The sequence below is a fragment of the Prosopis cineraria genome, unplaced genomic scaffold, assembly GCF_029017545.1.
Source record: "Prosopis cineraria cultivar Desert tree isolate PC_DT_omini unplaced genomic scaffold, ASM2901754v1 PC9, whole genome shotgun sequence".
Classification (NCBI taxonomy): domain Eukaryota; kingdom Viridiplantae; phylum Streptophyta; class Magnoliopsida; order Fabales; family Fabaceae; genus Prosopis; species Prosopis cineraria.
In genome coordinates this window covers 30,184,508-30,211,306 of record NW_026555340.1, presented here as the reverse complement: position 1 = coordinate 30,211,306, position 26,799 = coordinate 30,184,508, and the positions used below count along the sequence as shown (strand labels likewise).

Here is a 26,799-nt window from a genome sequence, read left to right as displayed (position 1 = left end):
ATTTTTGTCACGAAACATTCCTTGTTCCTGTCCTCTCTTCAAAAGAGAGCTGTCTGATGAATCATGTAGAAACACGGTACAAGATGGTTGGCAGTTTTGGTGTCCTATTGTGATCAGAACGTTTTGCATTAATTAGTTATTAATCATGCTTGAGGTCAGATCTTCAATTTGTCGAAAGTGTACGACAGTGGAGATTGTGACTGACTTTCTATAAAACAGACTATATTTATGGTAACTAACTCCGGTATTATGTAAACTAATCACATGACACAGTCCCGGCTGAAGATCGAAAGCATGCCCTCGTGTATTTATAACTAAAAATAATAAAATTTCACAATGATTTTAACTCTTAAACCAAGAATAACTTAATGAGGAACTAGAGGACTAACCAAATAAAAACTACGAGCCCTAACAATGGCATGCAACAGCTTTTCCCCTGCTTTCCTTGATTGGCTATGCTCAGACTCCCCTCAACAGCCAGAAGAAAATAAATAGCTCTTAGTTGAGTGACAAATAAAACTGTCTAGGGTTATGAAACAAATACAGACATCTTGGCAAAGGCAGCATTAAGAAGCCCATGTAATTTATATTTATACGGGAACAGCCTCAGGTAAGGGTTCTGGGGCACCACTGCTACCGTTGAGGACAATAACATTACCATCAGAATCGACATCCACTATAACGGAGTCGCCTTCTTTAATTTCTCTAGCAAGCATCTTCTCTGCCATGCTGTCCTCCAAAAGCCGCATTATAGCTCTCCTTAATGGCCTGGCTCCATAACTAGGATTGTAACCTTCCTCAACCACTCTGTCCCTAAATCTTTCTGTCACTTGGAGCTCAATATCTTTGGCCTTCAGTCTGTCAAACACCTCCTTCAGCATTATGTCAGCTATCTCCTTCACTTCCAGCTTCGTGAGTTGCCTGAAAACAATCATTTCATCCAATCTATTCAAAAACTCTGGTCTAAAGTACTGTTTTAGCTCCTCAGTCACCAAGCTCTTGATACGATTATAACTACTATCCTTCTCATCATAATCTAGGTCAAATCCTATTCTGCGGCCTCCTTTCTCAATCACGCTGCTTCCAACATTTGATGTCATTATAAGAAGCGTGTTCTTGAAGTCCACAGTTCTGCCCTTACTGTCTGTTAATCTTCCATCTTCCAGAATTTGAAGCATCATGTTGAATACATCTGGGTGAGCTTTCTCAATCTCATCGAAGAGTACAACAGTGTATGGCCGACGACGAACTGCCTCAGTCAGCTGACCACCTTCAGTGTAACCAACATAACCGGGAGGTGAACCAATAAGCTTGGAGACAGTGTGCCGTTCCATAAATTCACTCATATCAAGTCGAATCATTGCTTCTTCAGAGCCAAAGTAGTATGCAGCCAATGCTTTTGCTAACTCGGACTTCCCCACACCTGTTGGACCAGAAAAGATGAAGCTGGCAATGGGACGATTGGGATTCTTCAATCCAACACGGGCTCGGCGAATAGCACGACTAATGGCTTTTACTGCTTCATCCTGACCAATGACTCGCTTGTGTAGGGTCTCTTCCATCTTGAGAAGGCGATCAGATTCATCTGTCGAGACTTTCTCAACAGGAATACCAGTCCAGGAGGATACAATGTGTTGGATGTCAACTTCAGTCACAACTGGACCTTCATCTCCTGCCTCGCTCTCTGCCTTGCTCATCTCCTTACCTTTCTCTACAAGTGCTGATATCTGGGCCTTGAGATCCATTTCTCTATCCCGTAGCTCTCCAGCCTGTACAGACATTCATGTATCATCAGCTCACTTAGTTTGGTTAAAAATCCTATAAATTTGATTGGGTAAAAAGTACATTGAGAGAAGATACAAACTGGAACACTGTCCTCTAAATTATTAAGAAACTCATAAAAAATAAACTCCCATACTATCTGACAGTGAAACTAAGTCTCTTACTTTCATTGCTTAGATTAAAAATATAACATCTCATCAGATCAAGGCAATGCTGAAAATTTATTTCGTGACAGAACTACACAATTTAAGTACATTACCTTTTCAAAATCTTGGTTGCGAACAGCTTCTTCTTTCTCTTTCACAATTTGTCTGACCTCCTTGTCCAGCTCTCTTGCTTCTTCAGGTAACTGAAGGTACATATATCAAGGTCAGTTAGCTTAATCATTGAATAGAATAAGCTATGGTGGAGTTTGGAAAGATGGGTTTAGCTTTGGATTTTACATTTAAAATCCTTTATTTGAGTAGCATAAAAAATTCCACACCGATAAGAACGAGTTATCCTACTTGTGTGACTTGTCCACGTGTTTGGATAGTATTGAAAGATGATAGTTGAGATTTGAAATAATTAGGGTAGATTATGCAGTTGAAATTCTAAAGGAATTGTAATCAAAAAAATTTCTAATCCAAATTTATGTATCCGAAGAATGGAAATGGGCCAGATCCAAATCCCCACTAATCCAAACATAACACAAGGGTAGGTGCACAATATACCTGTGCATGTTGAAGCCGGACCCGGGAACCAGCTTCATCAATCAAATCTATCGCTTTGTCAGGCAGAAACCGATCACTGTAGGCAATGGCATTGTTTTAGTTATTAAAAAAAAAAATACTTGGGTAAGAATAAAGCAAAAGGAATCTAAAAAGGACCATCTGTTCATCTAGGGATACAAAACAACTTATTTAGAACTCCAAATAAACAATGCAAAACAAATCAAAGTGGTTTACCACTGCTGTTCCAAAAGGCTGATAAAAACCCAATTAATTTGGGGGGAAACTTCAAACATGACACATTGAACAGAGAATCTTGTCCGATTGATCATTTCAGCATAAATGAAAAGGCAAAATGAGCAGATCAGATGTAGAAAAATGGCCTATGAAATACCTGATATACTGGTATGACAGCTGTGCAGCTGCTACAAGGGCTTCATCAGTATAGCGGAGCTTATGATGAATTTCATATCGTTCTCTAAGTCCTTTCAAAATTTGTATAGTCTCATCAACTGTTGGTTTGGGACTTTAACTGGCTGGAATCGCCTCTCCAAGGCTGGATCTTTTTCAATGTGTTTCCTATATTCATCCAATGTTGTGGCTCCAATACACTGCAGAAATAATAAGCAGACAATTTTTTCAGTACATCTCCACTATAGACAACAGTAACAGAATTTTTTACCACATCTGTTTGATTTGAAGGGAAAAAGCGCAACAAAAACTCTACCACAGTAGGCATATCATCATTCTGCGGTCTAACATTCAAACTGTCTAAAATTACAACAGCAATTGATTACATACAACAACAACAACAACAACAAGCCTTATCCCACTAGGTGGGGTCGGCTACATGGATGCAAGACGCCATTGTGCTCTATCATTTATTAAGCTTTTAGAATATTATTAATTAAGAGATCACGTTCAACAACTTCCAAGAGTTTTTCTTAGGCCTTCCTCTACCTCTCTAATCGGACTCAAAGTTATATGTTCCACTCTTCTCACTGGTGCCTCCCTTGGTCTTCTTTGTACATGCCCAAACATCTCAACCGATTTTCTACCATTTTTTCCTCAATAGGTGCCACCCTCACTTTTTCACGTATGTTGCTCATTTCGAATTTTATCTTTACGTGTATGTCCGCACATCCATCGTAACATTCTCATCTCTGCTACTCCAACTTTATGCTCTGCTGTCCCGTTAGAGTCCAGCATTCACTACTATATAACATTGCCGGTTAATAGCAGTACGATAAAACTTTCCTTTAAGTTTATTAGGCACCTTACGGTCACAAATAACTCCTTTAGCTTTTCTCCAATTAAACCACCCAGCTTGAATTCTATGTGAAATATCTCCACTGATTTCGCCATCATTTTGAATAATGGCTCCCAAATATCTAATTTTTTCACTTGAGGTATAATTTGATCTCCCAATTTCACTTCCAAATTATTTTCGAATAGTCCTTTACCAAATTACAATAAAATATTCCGTCTTACTTCTACTCAGACGAAAACCTTTCGACTCCAATGTCCTCCTCCATAATCAATTGCAATTAACAGCAATTGATTACATACCAATTATCTAAACCTGGCCACATAGTAGTGACAATTGTTGGCCGCACAACTGAATTATAATTGATATCCAGCCCCTACCAATGCTACTTATATCTCACTGGTTTAACTGAGTAGTACACAAATGGCACAACCAATAGAAAGACAAGAGCTAATTTACCTGCAGTTCACCTCTTGCAAGTGCTGGTTTCAATATATTTGCAGCATCAATTGCTCCTTCAGCTGCTCCTGCTCCAATTAGAGTGTGTACTCATCATAAAAAAAGTATTATCTCGTCACTTTTTTGATTTCCTCCATCAATTTCTTCAATCTCTCCTCAAATTCCCCACGATATTTCGTGCCAGCTACAAGTAGACCCATATCAAGGGTTTATAACCTGTATAATGCAGAACAAAGTAGTATATTAGGAAAAAAAGAATGGGAAAGATACCAAAATGTAAACTACCTAAAAAAGTCTACATAATAAACGAGAAGACACGTGCAGTGAGTATTGTTCTTCTCAACATATTTCACAATCATAGCCCATGACTTTGATATAATGATAACAAAAGGACTGAGAGACATGAAATTGCCAAGTCGTAGCACATCTCAACCAGAAAACCAAATGAGAAGAAAATATGAGAACAGAAAGCTTTCACATGATTCAGGCCTGATCAAAAAGTACGTTAAACATAAAAACACCAAGAATATGAAGCAACACTCATCGTAAACAGCAGTAGAATTAGACAATTGAAAATAAGAAAGTGAATTCAAATTTCCTTTACAGACACCCAGCTAGCTTAATATGTCAAATCTTACAGATAAAGAGAACATCAATTGCCCTCAATTGAACAAAAACAAAAGTTAAAAAAAAATGTACTGACAGAGATAAACCTACTTATACTAACCTTCTTTCCTTCAATGGTTTCAGGTACATCACCATTGGCAATCCTCTGAGCAAGACCCTCAGCTATAGCTGTCTTCCCCACACCAGGTTCTCCAATAAGACAAGGATTATTTTTAGTACGACGACCTAGAATTTGAGTAACACGTTCAATTTGTGGCTGCCTTCCCACAACTGGGTCCAATTTTCCCTGGAAGGGGCCAAGGGAAAATTAATGATTTTACATAGTGAAGTATCATATAGCATCCATCATGAAAGAAACTAGGAACTGTCATATACCTCCTCTGCTAACTTGGTCAAATTGGTACCATACTCCTCCAGAGTTGGCATCTTGTTGCTACTGCTTCCAGGGCCAACAGTAGCAGTTACACTGTCTGCACTTTCACCAACCATGCGAATAACCTGGGCTAAGCCAGAGGACATTTAGATGATTGGCACAAAATTTCAAATAACTTGAGGATTTGTGTAAAATATACCCAGCTGGTTAAAAGAAGAATAAATGAAAGACTTGGTACTGACCTGTGTGCGAATATTAGTAGGTTCAGCACCCAGGTTCTCAAGAACACGTGCTGCCACACCTTCACCCTCACGAAGGAGACCCAGAAGCAAGTGCTCAGATCCAATATAATTGTGACCTGAAATTTACAAGTATCAGATGTTCTGCAAGCTAAGTCAAAATACTAATCTAGACTATAATTTCAATCAATATAATGGTCATCCATGTCAACAGCGACTCATAGATTGCCTCCTCACTCAAGTTTAAACAATAAATCAGCTTAATGCAAGACTAGTCAAAAGATAAATATGAACAACAATAAGACACATTTGGAAGCAGATGCATAGAGAAAAAAATGATTTTCCATTTAAATCATTACAAGTTTATAATTATCCAATAATGTACATATCCTTTACAGGCACACTATATGGTTCACCAATTAAATGATACACTTGTCATATTATTATTGAAAAATTATACACTTCATATTTTGATAGCGACAACTGAGCAAGAGTGTAAGAAACCGAATTTAAGTCTAGTTCACAGGTAAATTAAATAAATGCACAGGACCAAATATAAATAAATTTTATACCATTATGATTAAATAAGGAAAATGGGGCTAAGTTAAATAGATGAGCAAAAGGAAGAAAATTCCAAGTCAAAGATAAAAAATTCCATTTGTAACATATATCATGATTCATGAAAATATAAAACGTATCACAATGTAAGCAAAATGTTTACCAAGTTGGCGAGCTTCCTCAAGTGAAAGTTCCAAAACACGCTTTGCCCGAGGAGTAAATGGAATCTCAACTGCAACAAATCCACTACCCCTTCCAATTATCTTCTCCACTTCCACACGTGCATCTTTAAGGTTGATTCCCATGGACTTTAGAACCTTAGCAGCAATACCAGTGCCTTCACCGATGAGACCCAATAGAATCTGCTCAGTTCCAACAAAATTGTGACCAAGCCGTCTTGCTTCCTCTTGTGCCAGCATAATTACTTTAATAGCTTTCTCTGTGAAACGCTCAAACATGGCCTTGGGTACACATCTTCTAGCCTTTGCTCGCCGTGAAGAAGTTGCAATTGACACCTTTGAATGAAAATCATGCTGAGGTCTCAACATAGTATCCAAAGGATTAAGAGTACGTAGTCCAGAGAAACTTGAAATTCTTAGCCCAGGCAACATTGCAGCACTCATCATTTTAACTGATCTTCTTGATTTCCCCGATCCCTTATGTTGACCCTGCCTTTGCCCAGCCACCATACCAGGAAAATTAACTGACTGAGCCAAAACCCTGCCCATGATTCTTGAATAGCTGGCTGCAGTAGTTGGTGAAATGAGTTAGCTGACAATTGACATGCTTGAAAGCTGACGTATCAAAATGCACTAAGAAACAGATAAGAATGAAAGCCACAGAGTTTAACAAACAAATAATTATAACCATGTTCGCATTCGCAATAAAGATAAGTGACAGAAATTAAGTTTAAAATGAACGAAGGTGTTCCTGATGGAGGATTCAAGAGTTAGTTCTTATTTCTCTCTAAAAGATATCTTTAAGATTATCGCAACAGAATAAAAGTATACAGGACCGTGTCAAGTATGTGGTGGTGGGAGAGAAGAGGGGGACTTGTGTTCTACTTATTAATCTTCGAAATCATTCCATATAACGTATTTTTCTCTCTTAAGCAAGCTACAAATCAAGAAGCAGAAAACCATAGAAAATATCTACTTGAATACGAGTCTGATTTCAGAATCTCTATTGCATAGAAGAATTCAAGTCCAGCAGCTGGGGAACAGAGGGCTTGCAATTTAACACAATCAATGACGGAAGAAAAGAAAATAACAACATATTTCAGCTTTGTCAAAGTGTGTGAGGACGAACCGATCAAAGCCGGAAGAAAAAATAACTAGTCAAAGAATAAGATATCTAGAATGCAGACTCTAGAGAGAGGTTCGATTAATCAGTAACCATAATCGTACAAATCACAGTATATGTAATAAGACCAAACACCAGGCGCACCAATCCAGTAAAAATGACAAGCTAGAGGAAGATAGTCAAATTCAAGCGATAAGAGACACGAATCAGACAACCAAAAGCAAGCTCGAAAACCTAATTTAAGCAAGCTTGTGCCCCAACCACGAAACACCACGAGCAGGATAAAAGCAACATGACTTTCAAAACAAACTCACCAGAAGCCGACCCCAAATTATCCGATCAATTAATCCAACGAAAAAGAAAAACGAACAAGAAATCGTGAGAGAGAGAAAAGATAAAGATAGAAATGAGAGATAGAGTTTCACCGAAAAAGAATTGAGGGAAGGGGAGGACCAGAGGTGGTAGGTTACTTCGTTTAAATGGTCGACCGAAGAGAAAGGAATGTCAGATGAATGGATGGGTCGCGCTCTAGTCCGCCCCCTCTGCACTTCTCTATCTCTTTCCCTTCTCAGCGTGACCCCTCTATGATATACCATAACACCCTACCCTGTCCCATCATTTCTTCACGAGCGATCGTCACCGTTGATACTAGATATCAACATCGCTGAACTTTTACAGCCGTCGACTCGCTTGCCTCTCGATGTTCATTTCTGGAGAGTGTCTCAAAATGGGACACGTTTTCCTTTTTAAGGAGTGAATTTTGTTTTAATCTCAACACTAACCCTAAATATTCTAGGTGGATGACCATTTTGCCCTTTGTTTATGCCCCCTTACTCGCCATCATCCTTTAACCATTGATATTTTAAGTTGGTTTACATATATCTGTATCGGTTCTTCAATATGTATATATAAAGTATTGAAATCTAATTTTTCAAAAAAAAATATTTTTAGTTTCAATACATGCTTTTAAACTATGATTTGATACTTTGAAGCTGATAACCTAAAGTATGTTTTGAGACAATTTTTTAAGAAATTAAATTTTGTTAGAGTTTGTCACATTAATCTTTTTATTTTTATTATATTTTAATTTTTTTAAAAATAAAATATTAAAATTTCTATGAAAATAGGTTTCTCATGTCTTGAAAAAAATATTATATTTATTTGTTATTCTATTTTTCATATTAATATACAATATAAATTTAATATATACACGCACATATGAATGCATATATTTTTGTGTGTTTTATAAGTTACATATATGCATGTATCCTAAACATATTATATTCAATATTTTTAAAAGTTAAAGTATCAATGGATCATATACATATCGTGTCCAAATATCATATGCCGTCATCACGTTTCATTTCTTTTTTTATTTTGTTTAATAGCCATCATAGCATTGAGGCAACGTGATTTTTAAATGAACGCAACATTATTTATTTTTTTATTATTAATTTTCATATAATCTTTATGTTGGAATATAATTTTCATAATGTTCGTTAAATTATTAATATGAAAACGTATATAAATTTCAATAATATAATCGATGAATGGCTAAATTCTTCAAACGGATAGATATTTTTCTAATGAAAATTTTTTCTATGAACTCATTATTGTATTTATTTTATCATGACAACAAATTTAAATTCTAGACTTTCATCCACGCCACTCAGTTTCATCTCACCCTTCACTTTTATCCTTCGAACAATTATTGGGTAATTTAACTCTATGTTTTTAATTCTGGTAAAAAAAAAAAAAAAACTCTCTGTTTTTAACTATGATGAGACAAAGTTTGTAAAATATAAAAACAATATAATAAACATTCGCCCAAAAAATAATATAATAAACATGAATTTTAAAATACTTTTGTTTTTAATTAAATTATGCATTTATTTGCTATGATTAAAAGTTAGAATTTATTACATTTTAATTAAAACTTGCTAATACATGTATTGAAATTATATTAAACAAACACTTCGCTCATCCGATTTTTATTGTCTTTTTATAACAATCATCTTTACATTTTAAGATCGTTGTGGTTAACTTTTAAATTAAAATCACCCTATTTCTTTCTCAAAAATCATAACAAAGATATAACATTTTTAAGCTGAGTCTCTTTTCTGAACGAGGGAGGGACAGAAGTTTAAACAGAGAAGGAGGAGGGTGGAGGGGTGGCTAAAACGATTTTTTTTCCCCTTTTGACCATAAAAAATAATGAATTTGAAACGAAAACAAAGATAAAATTCATCAGCGGAATGGAAATATCTACGTCGTTGTAGCAGAGGCGTGGACGATAACTCTTTTCATTGCGAATTTTGCTAAGTCATGTTTGTTTCTTTGTTTGTTTCTTAAATCGTTGATATTTGATAAACAAGTTGGTTGACGAATCAGGCGCCGTTGTGGAAAACTCGTATGTGCCACGTATGACCATTTTAAAAAATCTCCGTTTCACATTTTATATAAGCTACTTGTGTATGTTTGGTGTTTTCTCCAATCAAATACGATAATATGAAAATTTCACAAACACGTTTTTATCAGATAATGTTTAATTTATCTATACTGTCATATAAGTGATCAAGTAACACAAGAATGTTAAAAAAAAAAAAAACATGAAAGTTGTATTCTATACTACTTCACCTCAGTTTTTTTTTTTTTTTTGAGTTAGTATGAATATTGTCAATGAAAAGTCTCTAAAATAATTTAATATAAAATAAGGACTTGTAGCTAACAAACGTAATCAGTTGATGAATTAAAAGTTCAAGTTTTGACATACATCCATTCCATCCAAATCCTTTTTTAACATTAAATAATTTTAACAGTTCTTTATTGATATCCTCACATTTATTTATTATTTATTTGCAAATGAATCTTTTACCTTCATTTTAGTCTCCGTAATATTTCAACCTTTATAATAATCCGTACCTTTCCATGTGATTTCCATAGCAGGAAGGTGAAGCTTGCATGACAAGTGATGATGAACAACATGGCAAACAACAGACATGCTAATAGAATTTCAGTAAAAAAAAAAATATATTTAATTATTGATAATTTTATTAAAATTCAAGTATAGGCAAACTAATAAGCAATGACATCTCCCTCCTTTGGAAGTGGTATTAGCTTGGATCCTAACGTTGACATGGTTTGTGTTTTATATGTGGGCGCGCATATATATATTTTCTTTTTTTATGAGGATTTTTTTTTTTTGAAATGAGTGATGAATTAGAGTCCCTGCAGGCCTAACATCTGATGGGCTTTCATCCAGCGGTAAATGCACACATGTTAATTAGAGTCACCTAGCAACAGGCCCCGCCCATGATACACAAATATGAACGAACCCGCCAACTCACCGAGCCCAAATCCATGTTTCCTACCTCTGTCTATCTATATATCACGTGCATCCACTGAAAAAAAAACAAAAGAAATAATATTAATGTAGTCTTGTAATTTAAGCCAATAACAATTAAATTCATAAACTTTAACTTATAATTTAATCTTTATAATTTTAAATTTGACTGTAACTCAATACTTAAATTTTAAATTGGTGTAATTTAATCCTTATTTTTGATCATTTAAAATATTGATATTTATACTTTTATTTTCTAGAACATATGGATCAATATTTTAAAAGGTTAAAATCATAAGAATTAAATTATGCTGAGTCACAGTTTAGATAATATGTTATAGCTGAATTAAATTATAAGAATTAAATAATTATTTTTTTCCAAAAAATTAATCTTCCAAAAAAAAATTTATTACTATCTATGAATCATGAATAGAATATTTTACTTTAAAGTTTTACAATTTACAAATAGAAAAAACTCAATTCAATTTGATTAATCTCAGTGCAACCAATCATGCAATCATTATCAACACAAATTTCCCTCCCTCTCATTTTATGAAAAAATTTAGGGGGTTAAGATTTGATTGGGGATTTGGTTGTAATCAATAATATAATTAAATGGACACAATTTTTGCCCACTAAAAATTTATTTTGGTTCTATATTCTCAAATTGATCTTCAAATATTAATAAGATTATCATGCCGACAATATCAATAGTATTGTGTATAGTTAATAATTGCATGTTGATAATCTGATTCATTCTAAAGATTCAATGCTTGATACAAGATCTTTAGTGCATATAAGGATTTTGTTCAATCATTTTCTATTCCTCTTCTTTTTCCTTTTGTATAGTAATGCTAACCTTACATTTGTTGTCTTCCATTCAAAGCAAACACAAAAGAGAGAGAGAGAGAATATCACCGAGTACTTGGTCAACTTATAATGACTGACCTCAAGCAATTACAAGGTCTATGCTAGTCATTACAGCACGTAGATTAAGTGCTTATCTATGCTAATAATTATTCCGGGCTTTATTACTTGACCCCATGCCATAAGATGGGCCTCTTAACAACATAACCATTATGGACAATTCATTAATCAAGTTCCCATTCTCTAATTAAAATCAACCATCCACTGCTCACAAGGCTGCCAAAGTAAAGAGTAAAAATTTATAGCATTTGAGCCACAAAATATAAGCATGTTAATATTGGCACTACAAATTATATTTTATCATGCACCGGTGCAAATAGATATCATTACATTTTCATCTTATCTTATCTTTCCTTACTCGCCCTAATTATGAATGAACAATCAAATTTAAAATAAATGAATTGTAAGCCCATTATAAGGTAAGGCAGCCTTGTGTAAGAACTTAGTTACATTAAGAGGGATAGGGGAGACAAACTATGTACAAAATACGATTGTTGGGGGAAAAATTAAAGGCTAATATCACCTTGCTCTGCATATGATTAACATGCATGCTATACTAGGACTCTAGGAGTAAATATATGGGCAGAATATAATAATTCTAGGGTAGGTCTAAAATTGTATAAATGATAAACATGCACCAGCAATATTATGCTTTGAGTCGCTTCATTAGCCATTAGGAATCACAACTCGTCTTGGTCATATTTCCCAATTGGGAGGCCTTATAAGGAGTCTCTTGCTTCTCTAAAGCGGAGTGAGTTATGAATAAGATGAAACATCATTTAAAAATTAGACATTTAAAGAGAACTAACTACTATTCTCTTTAGTCAGATGGAGGATTCAATTTCAAAAACAACATAATAAAATTGACTGTTATTTTCAATAACCATTGATTGAAATGGGAGTCAACGAAGTCACCTAAAAGCTATGGCATCAAATTTAATCATCATAAAGCTAAATTAGACTTCTTTGACGCTTTTGCTAGTTGATAGATTATCTTTGACCACAGACCTTATTGCTATCGGGCTCATTTTCTAAATTTCTCTTCAGGGTGATATATATTTTGCGAACCATGGCACAAAACTCTTAATTTAGATATAAAATGAGTTATATCTATTGCCAAGATATATTTATCTCTTTTTCTGTTTTCTCGATCAGAAGCTGGATTCTTTTGTCATCTCTATACAACAATATAATATCGTCATAAATTTATATGCATTTTTGGCTATCCACTATCTAAATAGACATACAAGACGCCATTGAAGGATGTTGCTATCCATAAAGTTGATTGCTAAAGTGGGCAAAATATACTTACATTACATGCAACCCCTCATAGTTTGATCTTACTATATACTCTAGGATCCTATATGTAGGACACTTTTTAAAAATAATTTTTAGTTTAAAATGCATGATATTTTATAATAATTAAACCATTTTCAATTTTATCCTTTTATTGATTGGCATGAAGGCGTATAATGCAGTTGTATTATTATTTAAAATTAAATGTAAAAATGAAAGTATATCTCATTTTTTATAATATAAAAAAAACAAATTTTTTTAAAATGCATGAAACAATTAAAAATGTCTTATAATAAATACAAGAGGGAATACAATATATGCATTTGTTCACTTTACACTTTAATTAAATAGTTGAAATGTGATTATGACAGAAAATTGCTATTGGATTACGACAATACCAGCATAATATTGAATTATCGATGTAAGATTGGACTTAGGGATTGAGGTCTTCTTTCTCGTCTACTGTAATTCAGCCGCTTTTCTCGTTTAATGTAGGGACATCGCGCATAAGTGCTCCTAACTTTCTCATGAACAATGACAAGAAAGAAAGAAAGAAGTTATTTGACGGGATACCTTTTGGACAAGTGAGAAATATTTTGAAAAAAAATATTTTTCTTAATTTTCAATAGACATCTAATACTTTTAAAACCTTGATCGATGAAGATTAAAACATCAAGGTATTATTTTTAGAAATTAAATTATGTTAAAAATTGTGATATTAAAGCCCTCATTGCTCTCACCCAAAAAGAAAGGGCTCTCATTGTTAGAGTTTGTTATCCCTCTAGATTGCTTTTTAATCTTGCTAGAAATCCTTATAAAGGAGATGCTAATAGGTACACTAACGATGATGAATAGGTTTATTTTGATCGTATTAGAATTTTAAGAGTGACAAACTTATTTTTATATATAAATCATAATAATTATGGTTATATATATTTTTTAATATTTATTACTATCAAAGCACGATATAGTCCTGCTCTTGGTTTGATTTTTTTTAATTACAATTATATTTTTAATTTGTTTTGCTAATTTTATATGCACACACATCCTAGAAGTCCTATATTTTTTAAAAATAAAAACATCCACACAATATTTTATCTGATTTGCGTATCATATGTGGAGAAAGACCATAGGTCAAAACCACTATAACAAGGCCTGCCAGCTCAAGAAATCACGGTTCAGGAGCTTCTATTGGAGACTGGCTTACTCCTGTCTCATGAGCTTGGTGCTTCGGCAGAACCTGAAACAGTGGGCATGAGTTCTAGCCGGTTGGTCCTTTGAAAATATCATTCTCCCAAGAAATCAATTCTATTACTCACTGGTGTGCATATTTCCCGTCTTTGTCACGTACCAAAGTGAATTTTTCAGCAAGTGAAACGATAAACATGCTGCTAAGTCACACTCCTCCTTACGATACATGCTGATTTGCAATTAATCAATAGATTAAAGATTATTTTTACATCTTAACTATACCCAAAAGATTATTGAGTATCTTAAACTCCACATGAGTAATTTTTGTCCCTGAATCTTTAAAATTTAAATTCCCGTACTCTTAAAGTTTAAGTACCCTGATGTATTATTATTGGATCTCACCAACTACCATTTTTTATATTATTTTTATTAAAGAATATTTTTAATTATTTAATTTTATATAAAATTTTATTTTAATTTCTTAATTTTATAAATTTCATTTTTAATCTTTCAGATCTAATACTTATAGTTTCATCACAAAAAATTTTTATATTAAATTTTAAAATATTAATAAAATATTTTTAAGTATTATTTTATTAAATTTATATTTTGTAAAATAATAATAATTATCATAAAAATAATTATTTAAAATTAATAATATTAAATTTAAAAAAACTAAAATTAAAAGATAAAATTTAATCGTTATATACAATTAAAGGATAAAAAAGTATGTTGTTTTTATTATTATTCTTTTAACCAGCTCTCTCTGACCACTCTCTATCCGTCCGCACCGCCTCTCACTTCCCCCCCCCCCCCCGGCTCACTTCTTTCATGGCAACTTTGGTTGAAAGCGTTCTGGTGAGAGGAGAAGGAGCGCGAGAAGGTTGTGGAGGAAGCCATGGAAGCTCTGAAGATAGTGGAGAATGAAATCAGCGACAAGACATTCTTCTGGGGACACGACGTTGGACCTGTTGAGATTCTTCGAATGAAATCACCTCTCTTCTCTTCCCTTTAGACATCGGTAGCCATTCTCGCTCCTCCATGTACATTAAACGTCTCGGAAACCGAGCCACACTGTTGGCTGATGTTCTTGTCAATCATCTCTCCTCTATGGCTGTCGACCACGAAGGCTTCAACTCCAACTACTGCTGCAGCGTCTCCGTGAAGATAAAGTGTGAAGTGACTGATGAGGTTGAAGCTCCCGGTGAGCCATTTCCCCGGCGGAACGTACAGTTGAGCCCCTCCATCCGATGCGTACTTGCTCAGTTCGCTTATGGCACTCTCAAACGCCTTCTTGTTCAACGTCTTCCGATCTCCCACCTCTCCATAGTCGCTCAGGAAGATAAACCAAGAGAAACCAAGTACAGAGGAGTACGGAGGGGGCCGTGAGGAAAGTTCGTAGCGGAGATTCGAGATTCAAACAGGCACGGAACTCTTGTTTCAGAATATAGTTAGGAGCAATAACGTAATTTCACAGTGACAAGTAATCGTGGCTAGGACCTATCTGGTAAATCATAATTGATTGGTCCTTCACTCTGAATATGTTTCTCTAATGTTCTTGATCACAATTTTCCTTAAATTGTTAGAGGACCTTCTTGATCATGCCACGAAGAAGGAAGAGTAAAAGGCATGGTTCATTGTTGGCGAGGGCACACGCGTCGTCTTCGTGGTTCATTGTTGGGAGAGAGGGGGGGGGGGGGAGGGTGAAAGTTAGAGTTGGGAATTGGACGAGTGAAACCGATTCTAAATAGGCCGAATCGAAATAAACCAACTATCTAAAAAGCCAGAATAGCTAACTTGAAAATGCTCAAATTTTATTTTAAAAATTATTTTTAATTAATTTTTTATTTTAAAATTAAACATTTTATTTTATAATTTTTATACTTAAATAATATATGAGACTCAAATATATATTATTTTAATATAAAATGACTTAAAATTTAGACAATTAATTAATATTTATGATATTTTATATATTTTTTAAAAATAATTTTTTTATTTAAGTATTTAAGTTTAGCCTTAATTTTTAAATCTCGAACATAAAAAAAGTATTTCTTTTCAAGCCTGACTTTAAATTTTTTCTGACAAATTAGGGGGGAGCATGGTAATCACTAATCAGATGGTGTCGAATTAGAAAATTTGGGGTGGGAATGTGGGACTAATTTTTATAATATTTTATTATAAAAAAATTAAAAAAGAGACATGAGATGGACCGAGGACATGGAAGATGAGATAAGAGACGAGTGAGGTGTTAAAAAAAAATTAGAAAAATATGGGAGAGGGGTTCCGCCCTTTCTTTTCCCTCCCTTTCTCAATCCCCACCATTCATTTTATTTTATTAAATAAATTTATTTTAATTATAAATTTAATGAATGGTGGGGATTGAGAAAGGTAGAGAAAAGAAGAGAAAAGAAAGAGAGAAACCTTTTTTTTTGAAAAATATACCTTTAAGTCTCAACACTTTTTTTTTGAAATTATAAATCTCTCCATCTTCTTTTTTTGTTCTAAATTTCTATAACTTCATTCATAAAGGACTTAAAATATTAAAAAAATATAAAAATCTATAATCAAACTTAAATAAAATACAGGAACTCAAATGTATATTTCCTTAAAAATATTAAAAAAATAAAAAGAGGCCCACAATTTATTTTATTATTAAAAAACCAAGTGAAGCAAAAAGCGGGACCACTAACAGATTTTTTCAGCCACATTAGCATCAGGGCATGGAGCAGTAAATTTTTAATATTTCATTCATATTTAAATTTAGGTTGCTGAATAACTTTTTCGATAAAATTAAAAGATAAAAATAACTTTTAACTTTTAATTAATTAATAAATTAATGCAGTCCCAAAATTTAAAGAGGATGGAACTGTTCTCCAACTAACAACCCATCACATCCGTCAATCCAGGTGACAATATCATGTAATATACACTATGCACACATTGCCCGGAAGGCCAACTGATCAATTCTTGCCCCTTTACATGTCAAAGGCTGCTTCTTTCTCCTCAAGATCATTGGGCAGTCTCGAGTGCAATGGCACTAACGTCTGATAGGTTCGATTCAGCGACATCCATTTTGTGTCTATATAAATATTATATGCTCTCAGTAGGGATGTCATCTTGTAATGAGGGCGAGAACATCATTGCTAATAGAAGCGGATTCTGATGCAAGTTTAAGAGGAGTATTGCCTTCATCATCTGCCGCATGTGGATTCGCCCCTCTGCAAATAATTGGCAAACACTTCGATTGGATAAGAAATTCTTAAGTAAATTTAGTCTATAAAAATGATTGATAGATTGAACCTACTGCGGATGGACTTATAAGCATGTTATGAGTACATGCTAGTGGGAAAAAAAAAATATCAATATGTTTGCATGTTTAGTTACTTGTTTGGCAACCAGAATAAACAGCATGCATTCGACTGTTCAGCACATCAAACTAAGAAAAACAATAACTGCCGGAGTGGTAGTGAAAGGAGGCAGCTAGATCTTATTGGGCATGATGCCGCATTGAAGTCATACATATAACAGATTATACTATTACCTTATCAGAAGCAATTTTGCAGTTGCATTCTTCCCTCTGATAATACAGTAATGCAGTGGTGTGCGACCTCTTGAATCGGATGCATTAATGTCTGCGCCATATTGTAAGAGCAGCTCCACCATGGCAATGTCAGCAGTCAGGCATGCCAGGTGAAGCACAGTAGAACCATCAAGTATATCCTCTATTGGTTGGTTTTCACTCTTGGCTGAAGATTTTGAATTGCTTGAAGGCATGTCAAAAGCGTCATCTGCAAAGTCACTTATTAACAACCATGGGCACACTAAGTTGCCAGCATTAAAGCCTTACCTAGAGTTGAGAGGTGAGATTAAGACATACCAAAATATTCTTGCCCACAGACAGCATTGACATCCAGATCAGACTTCACAATATACTGGTACACTGCTTTCTTATCATTGGCGCAAACACTTTCCCACAGTTGTTGCGCCACTGAAAGGAGATGGTTGTTATCCTTTATCTGATCGACAAAGATTTTCTCAGAATACTGCATTAAGGGAAAGCATCTAGTTACATCTCTCAGACAAGATATTACATCATACGATAACATTCCTATCTCCCAACTACCAGAAGCTTTTTCATCAAAGCAGAAAAAGTAACAAACATCTAAGTTTAAATAAGCGAAGCATACAAGGAAGACAGTGTCAGCAATTACTACTATTTTCGCAGTAGAAGGAACAAAGAGTGGAAGTGCACACTCTCACATATCTAAAATGTGTAGATAAAGAATGGATGCCCAATTTTTCGGCTGTTCACATGTGATAGACTGAAATAACATGTAAAAATCACATTAAACTCCATGAAATAAGGTTGAGAAATTAAGAGAAAACTAGAGCACATCACTCAAAACGCCTAAACAAGTTGGCAAAAATCTACACTAAAAACAAACCCAGACAATTTGGCCACTGATTTACTTGTAAAATTGTATGCCAATTTTTTCTTGGTCTAAGGTTATTTACCTTGGTCAAGAAGGTTAATGCTCTAACAAACCAATTAGCTAACTCATAATATATTTTTATATAGGTCACAACATAAGCAACCAGCAAATCATACAGGATGCAGGGACCAGTATATAGAGTACCAAAGATAAGTTTGTATGTGATACCTCAGAAAGCAGATGATCAAGAGTGGACTATTTAATCACCTGGCTACTCGTTGGGAAATCTTTATGCATGCCAAACTAGAAAGATACGATGACATAATGCTTCCTTAAGCTAACAACAGAGCTAGGAATTGTTTGCATGATGGCTTTGTAAACTTCATCAATTTCTTTTAGCATCAACATGATATAGATAGAAACCTATAGTTCCTTAATATTACCTTTGCATGAATGAACCTCTCTTTTAATGAGATAGAATCATCATGTTCTGGTTTCCTCACGCGGAATAATCTGTTTCTGTCGATGTTGGATGAAGTACATTACTATAGCCCTTATAAACACAAGTCCAAACAATTAAACCCATAAATTTTGGAAACACTTACTCAACATTTGCATCATCAGCTTGCATTTCACTTGCTGAATTCAATGTTTCTTCCCAAACTGAGTTTGCAAAATGATTGCCCAGTGACTGAAACATAGTTAGGACAGAAGGGTCCCAGACTTTCACATCAAGAGTCAGTGATCTTACCTGCAAAAATATCTTTTCCACTTCAGCTGCAAAAATGAGGATCAACTAGAGAAAAAAAATTTCCTTTTAATAATAATAAAATCCTCGTACAAAATTTTAAACAGAATTGTTGGGTTTTGGGGAGGGGAGCAAAAATAAAGGTATTACTTCACATTAAGAGCCCTTTTGCATGGCTTGAAGACAACTGGTAAGCGATTATTTCTTCAATCTACTGCATTTTATTTTATGCAAACATTTATTTATAGTCACACAATATTACTGTTATTCCCAACCTGGATATAAAGTTCCTAGAATTTAAAAGATTGTGTTAAGCAGAGTTGTGTAGTTTGGACCTATTAATTGCAGTCGTTTTTTCTTCACATTTTGCAGTGTTTGGCCCTTGCCAATCTTAAAAGTCATGTTACGTAATTTTACTTTCTCCTTATTTCAGAAAGGATTTTCCTTTTAGCATAATGAATGGCCGCCATGATCTGTCTCCCATGCAAAATGTAAATAGAAAATTTTGAAATAGGCAGTTACATATAATATTTGGTCAGTTGTTATCTTATAGTGAGTGCTTTCAGATAACAAATCAAAGGTCCTTGTGCCTATCTTTAGCTTTTATTTAGTAAATGTTAGTATGACACGAGACATAAACATCACTGCTAAGAATAAACTTAGATGTGCAACCTGAACTACTTACTTTTGATATATGTACACCAAGATTACGATGAATGCCAGAACACTCTATGCATATGAGAATACCGAGGTTTAAGGATGCCCAGTCTGGTTCAGGTTTACCACAATCAGCACATCTCTCATTTCCACCTACCCTTCTAAGAACATCAATTGGTTTTTCACCTCTAATACTCTGTTTATGCAACTGAAAACTTTTATATTCACGCAAATGATTATTTGAAGTGATGTTCTTGGATGCACACTCCTTACTCATTGGTTGATCATCGTCTTGAAAGTTTTCCAGCATATCAATCTTACTTGAAGAGGAACAGCCACCACTTTCAGAGTCAGCTGTGAGAGGCTGTCATATAATTATTTTCGTGATTATAGCAATCACAAATAACACCGGTATCAAGGGATACATTTTAAGAGAGAAATCTACTACGTACCATTTCTACCGACTGAACACTCAACAAGGAAGCAATTACTCCTGTCATTTTTTCAATCCAATCCATCTGGTCCACTGCATTTTCTGCCTGCATTCTCTCACTTTAGTACGTCTGAAGTAGTAATAAAACTCTAAACTATTTCTGAACTTATTTTTGGAACCAATACCTGCAATGTATAGTTCTTTACTGGTGAAATAATCCGGAAGCAAAATCTTAGATCTGTCTGATCAGCATCAACCTTAATTGTTGATGTAAGCAGGTTCACTGCATGACGTGCCACAGATCGTTCATCATGGACACCCCCATGATAATGAGAAGAAAGCCACCGGCTCAGAATTCCAGAGCCATTTTCAGTGGCATTATTTCTCTGTACAGATGGTAGATTGCTGCTCTGAAAAGGCATGTCCAAAATTTGCTAAGAAAAGAAGCTGATGAAAAATGAGCATTACCTAGCCTGAAATATGATGGAGACTTATTACAATTTAACTTTAGTTGGTGACTTACATGAGACCAGTTCCATGGTTTGCGATAATAGAACAGCATTCCTCGACTATCAAGAACAAAATACCTTCTCTTCCAGTCACCCCTCAGATTGGATGAGCGTTTTGAAAGAAATCCTTGCCGAATAATTTGAACCTAAAATTGTGAATTTTAGATGAACAATAGCCAATGAAATGGTCTCAAATGAAAATATGTAGAGTAAGTACAAGTTTGTTTGAGAGAGAGGGAAAACATTAAATACCTTCCCATTTGCAGCAGATTCTTTTACTGCATCTACCACTTCATTTGATATCCTAGAAAAAGGCTGTACACAGTCTCCAGGAGAACCATTGGGACCATTTAAAGACAATCTACTTTCTTGATGAATTTGTCTTTTGTACTCTTGCATTTTTTCATTTAGAGAGATCTGATCCGTATTGTAACTTTCTCTTGACTGCTGTGCATAAGCCAAAACCTGAAACCCAGCCAAGTTATATTTGGAATTCAAACCCTCCCATTATTAAGTTGAGAAAAACGTGGTTAAGAGAGTTGCATCATTGTTGGTGTTGTGAAGCCTGACTCTGCAACAATAACTAGCATCTCACGGAGAACAATTACATTTAACGGTTTCTCACTTTTGCAACAACTAACAGAATTTGTTTTGTTCTTACTCTTCTATATGAACCTCACCTGCAGGGAAAGAAGTCTCCCATTCTGCAAATAAATCAGGCACACTAATAATAATTTCCATCCATACTCAATACATTTCACTGTGGCATAAGATCATGGATCACATCAAGCATGATCCAGTCAATCATTCAAGGGAGAAAATTTTCAGGAATACACTGCACTTGTAATTTTTAACATGTTATCTTTTATAACCACATGCCATGCTGTTTCAGCTGTTAGGTTTATGTTTTAAGGGGGAAAACGATATGCAAAATACATCTACTTTTCAGATTAAATAACTATATGTACAATCAGCGTCAAGTTATAAGCAAAAGAACGAATGAACTGGTGGTAAAACCTCAGTAATGAAAGGTTCCATCTGATGCAATAGCTGATATCCCTGCAAGAGAAAGACGTTTCATTTTCAAGAAGCAGCATAAGTGCAGTACTGACAAGAAAAGGCGCCAAACATATCACTGTCATATACCTGTTGAAAGTATCGAAGATGAGCATCCATAATTCCACTGACAGCCTCCAAAAATTCAAATCTCTTCTTGGCCTCAACATTATTTAGAGCACTAACCTGTACGATGACACACACACACACACACACACACACAATGCTGTTAAGACTCAAACACACACACACACACACACACACAATGCTGTTAAGACTCAAACACACACATCTGATACTCATTCATACTTTCATAGCAACGTTTTGGAATGAAATTACCAGATTGCAACGGGCTTCCTCAAATGAATCTCTTGCAATGTGCCATTCCTGGAATGTCTCACTACCACATTAGATTTACAAGGAACATGATAACCCATGACAAGCTGTTGAGTTAATTATTGCACAAAATTTTAACTAAGCTTCATGTCACAGATAAACTGGACATACCTCTTCGATGGCACTAGCAATATCCATCCTAGTGCTCTTTCTCAATGACAGAAATTTATCACGTGCCTGAAGCATAAAATGCACACCTTATGCTTGTTATAAATTATCTCCTTTAAGAACATTAAATTTAAAACTTGCATCTTTCTTTTACGAAATTCTGACATGACATTTTCTATCATTTCTCAACAGTTGAAATTAGGAGCGCCAACAAACATAATTCAACAAGTGACTAGGATATTGGTACAGACTTGCCAATAATTCCTTCTTATTATTCCCAGATGCACATAAGTGCCAATTCCTCCCTTGTATACTCAAGAGGAAGGCTAACAGATTTTTATGGCTTACAAGTAAGATCGTTGACTGTTAGTTACAAGCCTACCCTTTTATTCTAACATTTATCTCTTCTATCTCACTTGTCTCATATCAGAGATGTTGTAAACCGACACATGTAGATATTTCACTTGTACACACGTTCCTTCAAGAAATTTGAGGCGCCCTTAAAATATTTAACTCTCAACAATGCAGAAATTGGCTGTACGTGATTTATGAAACAAAAATTATATTAATATTCCGGCTCTTGTTATAAATGATCAAGAGAGAGTTTCAATCAATTCAATAAGGAAAGATAAAAAAAAGAATAAATGAAAATAAGTACATATATTTCTTTCATTGTAAATCGCACAGCTCAAGAATCATACACAAATCATAGAAGAAAAAATCACTGCATGTATTGTGCAAATGCTGTGCTAGTGCTACATTTAGAGGAAAATGAGAAATACCTGATCATATACAAGAGAAGCTTTGTCAAATCGCTTTCGAGCTTCCTACAAGCATCACTAAAGCATTAAAAGAGATACTAGTTATATGAAGACATAATAATCTGGAAATTTTGTTGCAGACAAAAACCAACTTCAGGAGCATTAATTGTTATAAAAGAGTAGCTCCATTTGAAACTAAAATCAGTCAAAGTCAGTCCCCATGGTCTAAATTGATAGATGAAATTATTTTAGTATAGTGTTTACTGATTAGAATAGTCATGATTGCCAATCATCATTAATTTTGAACTATTAAAACCTATGTTATCATAACAATAAATAAACTCTTTTGGCAAAAAAAATAAAATAAAATGAAATTGACTCTTCTCTCCATTAAATTTTCAATTGAGATAAGATTGCTTGAAGCAACCACTCAATATGGGATGAGATCTTTCAAAGAACGTGATAGCAAAAGAAAAAGGACACCTTTTAGTCATTTAAAAACTTTTAACTGATAAAATCCAGTGACTTCACCTCATAAGCCTATAAAGTAAAGTATATACATTCAGTTGCCCAAAACAAAAAGTATATGCATTCAATTTTTTTTTTGGGCATAATGTACACAGACTATGAAAACGTGTTACGCTTCTACCTTAACATCTTGGATGTCAACATTGAGAATGTGTAGCAACCGGTCATTAAGCATGTGCTCAACCTAAACAGTCATATTAAGTATAGTTAGCACAGCAATATCAGTTGGAATAAACACCTCAAATCAACATCAACTAGGGAGAAAAAAGAGAAAAGAAACAGTGCTTGTAAAACTATGGAGCTATCTGGCACACTATCATTTTCATCCTGGCTCTTAGATCTCAAAGGCATCCAAAATGCCTGTGCTTGGTGCCCTGGCATCCAAGAGCATAGGTCAACTCCTTAGCAGTACTATCAGGGTAGGCGTTGGGTAGTCAAAAGACTAGATAGCCAAAAGTTTTAACAAAGGTCGTGTATATGTACAAGTACAATCACTGGTCAAAACAACTTGTCACAAGCCATGAACAAAACTGGAGGATTTGTGTGTGGAAAAGAGGCCATAAAGGAAGTATATAGCTTAGTTTAGAAAAAAGTATTAGCCTTAGTAAATGAAAAGCAACAAAATGGCAAAATGATTGACAAAACTAAACTAGTTATAACCTGAGACCGTAAAACTTCTTTATAGGTGCCGATTTCTCTCAAAGCAATGGTGAATTTGGTCATAACAGGTCCTGGGAATTCCGAAGATCAATTAATCAAAATTAACAACAAGATACACATCATATGGATTCATATTTATTAAAACAGTTACACTATATTAGAAGGAAGCATGTTAATTAGAAAAGCTAGATGGAGAGATAAGTGGGAAATGCTTTAGAATAACTCAACCATGACCACATTTCCTAAATATATCATGCTCAAAAATAGAAAAACCTTCAGCAGCAATACATTGTATTCTTCAACCTAAATTTTCATGTCAGTTCAGGGCTAACATGTAATCGTAGGTAAAACCTCAAGCATGAGCATCTCCAGTTATCATCTCATCAAAGCGTACCACAAGCAAAGTCATTCTAATTCTAGCTATTAAAAGTAAAAGTGCAGGATGAGGAAGGAGAGCAACGAGACTTACCTCCCAAAGCAACAAAGAGTGGATCACAGTGCCCTCCCCCAAAAGTTTCGAGGGCACTTGCAAAAGCAATGTCCCCATCATATCCCTCTCCAAGACCTTCCCTAAAAAACATTAAACAAATCTAGATATAAGATTCTTTTACAGAACATGAGAAATGTGACTAGACATTAGTTTAGTCAACTGCGATGATCAAAATCATGCCTCATTGAACCAAAAATGTTGATCTAAACTCTTCAGGCATAATATAAGCAATACATGTAATCAGTGTACTCCTATGAAAAGTCCCCCCTCCCAATATTGCTTGTTTCTGATGTGATAATTGAAAAAACTCAAGACCTCAAGCACTCTCCTCTTCGGAAATATCTTTCCTCTTGCATCCAAATTTTCAAAAATTTACAAAGAGAGGTGAGCAAAAGGCTATCTTGGTGGATTTATGTTATCTCAAGTTTGAATGTTGGCAAGAAAAATGCACTGAAACCACCAAGCAGTTTCTGTCTCTGTGTGTGTGTGTGTGTGTGTGTAGAGAGAGAGAGAGAGAGACTGAGAATTTTTCAGCTTCTTGATTTATTCACAGACTTAGTTCGGAAGATGAGTTTAGTAGAGGACTTTAAAGAGTCCTTGAACTATCTCATTCCTCAATGCAGAACTCAAGGTTTGCTCGCAAAACTTAAATTATTTCTGACTAGTAGCGGCTTTCTTAATTAGGACAAGAGAAATTTAAATAGTTCGTAACAGTTTGGCTTCAATGACAGACTCAGACATCATACGGTGCCTCCTTCTTGCTTGCGTAACAAAGATTAGGGTCTCCCTTGGGTTGAAAGAAGTCCTTCTTACAACTCCTTGGTGGGTGGGATAAGTATTGGGGGTCTCCTTCCACTAATATCAACTTCACGTGCTTCTAAACCTTTATTCCAAGTTATTCACATAATAATCTTTCTGAGACTAAGTAATAATACATGAAAATTCACAACACGTGCAAGAGAATGTAAAAGCAACACATCCAAATGGTAACAAAACAAGGGAAATGTAGGGTGAGTGCGAAGTTCAATAAATAAGACCATTTGCACGAGCAAAACCTACGTGTACTTCCGACATCCTTTGTAGAACTTTTGGCATCTCGCCCGTAATGAATCTACACCTTCTTCCAAGCATTGCAGCTGCATCCATAGCCATTCAAAATAAGCGTTCCATAAGTGCGCAGCTCTCCCATAAGACACATTTTCGAGGTGTTTGACATTCAAAAGCACCCCTTCGCAACGAGTTAACTTGCAAATAACACCAATTAAGAGATTCATAAATAGAAATACACAATATATGCATAAAACCACTATCTCACACTCATAACAATACGAGATTGGAAGAACCGCAATTACATGAATGCTTTATCCGTACTTAATCGTTCCATTGAAAAATAAAAGCGCAATATCGAGAATAATGGCAGAGAACCTGTTGCCGGAACATTGGCGAATCATCAAGTTTAGCGAAATGCATTTGCGAAAAATGAATAAATATTCGTCGTCGTCGTCTTCTTCTTCGACCTCGTCGTCTTCTTTTTGTTCTTGGCAAAGAAAAAGAATTGCTATGAAGATAATTTTTCTATAGAGAGAGGGGTCATTTGGATGTAGTTGAGTTAAAATTAATATTATTTAGAGCGCATTTGAAGGGAAAGGGAGGGAGAGAGAGAGTGTGTAATGCAGATGAAAGTTGATGACTAAGTAAGGGGGAGCGAATTTTCGTGTCTGTCGCTCGAAATCTCTCACCCGCCTTTTTGTTTTTCTCTTTCTAACTGCTTTGCTCTTTCTCTCTCTTGATCGTGCCACGACATGCCGTCTTACGTGCAAACACAACGAAATGGTGTTGTCCAAAAAGAAACCAGAACGAAATGGTGGTCCGCCTCTTGTCTTGCTGCTACGACTCTATATAACTCATTGATTTTGTTGGACGTCAGATCTATTTATGGGATT

At 34.9% G+C, this 26,799-nt stretch overlaps 1 protein-coding gene and 1 pseudogene across 7 annotated transcripts; both read right to left on the bottom strand.

Moving 5' to 3' along the window:
- Positions 1–280: 280 nt before the first annotated feature.
- Positions 281–7,948, bottom strand: LOC129320257 (chaperone protein ClpC, chloroplastic-like; annotated as a pseudogene).
- An 8,927-nt stretch (positions 7,949–16,875) lies between these two features.
- On the bottom strand, positions 16,876–26,537 carry LOC129319343 (ADP-ribosylation factor GTPase-activating protein AGD1-like). 7 transcript variants are annotated; one of them, XM_054964377.1, is made up of 20 exons: positions 26,282–26,522; positions 25,916–26,100; positions 24,836–24,936; positions 24,367–24,437; positions 23,828–23,890; positions 23,200–23,244; positions 22,421–22,486; positions 22,253–22,300; positions 22,004–22,099; positions 21,875–21,916; positions 21,110–21,322; positions 20,872–21,003; positions 20,534–20,758; positions 20,368–20,454; positions 19,944–20,279; positions 19,116–19,261; positions 18,954–19,029; positions 17,955–18,093; positions 17,619–17,865; positions 16,876–17,295 (listed from the first exon to the last, which is right to left on the bottom strand). In XM_054964377.1, the coding sequence occupies exons 1-20, from the start codon at positions 26,324–26,326 to the stop codon at positions 17,190–17,192; spliced, it is 2,469 nt and encodes an 822-aa protein (XP_054820352.1). In that variant the 5' UTR covers positions 26,327–26,522; the 3' UTR covers positions 16,876–17,189. The 7 variants fall into 7 exon arrangements, with proteins under 7 accessions (XP_054820352.1, XP_054820351.1, XP_054820354.1 ...); XM_054964376.1 differs by having other exon boundaries at positions 17,955–18,120; positions 26,282–26,521; XM_054964379.1 differs by having other exon boundaries at positions 17,955–18,120; positions 25,916–25,992; positions 26,282–26,520.
- Positions 26,538–26,799: the final 262 nt, after the last annotated feature.

Excerpts from the sequence above, each read along its gene's own strand:
- LOC129319343 (XM_054964376.1), bottom strand. The coding sequence starts at position 26,326 with ATGCATTTCGCTAAACTTGATGATTCGCCAATGTTCCGGCAACAG. Across the intron at positions 23,891-24,366 it reads AAGAAGTTTTACGGTCTCAG|GTTGAGCACATGCTTAATGA; the intron begins GTTATAACTAGT and ends ATGACTGTTTAG. Across the intron at positions 20,759-20,871 it reads AACCATGGAACTGGTCTCAT|AGCAGCAATCTACCATCTGT; the intron begins GTAAGTCACCAA and ends ATGCCTTTTCAG.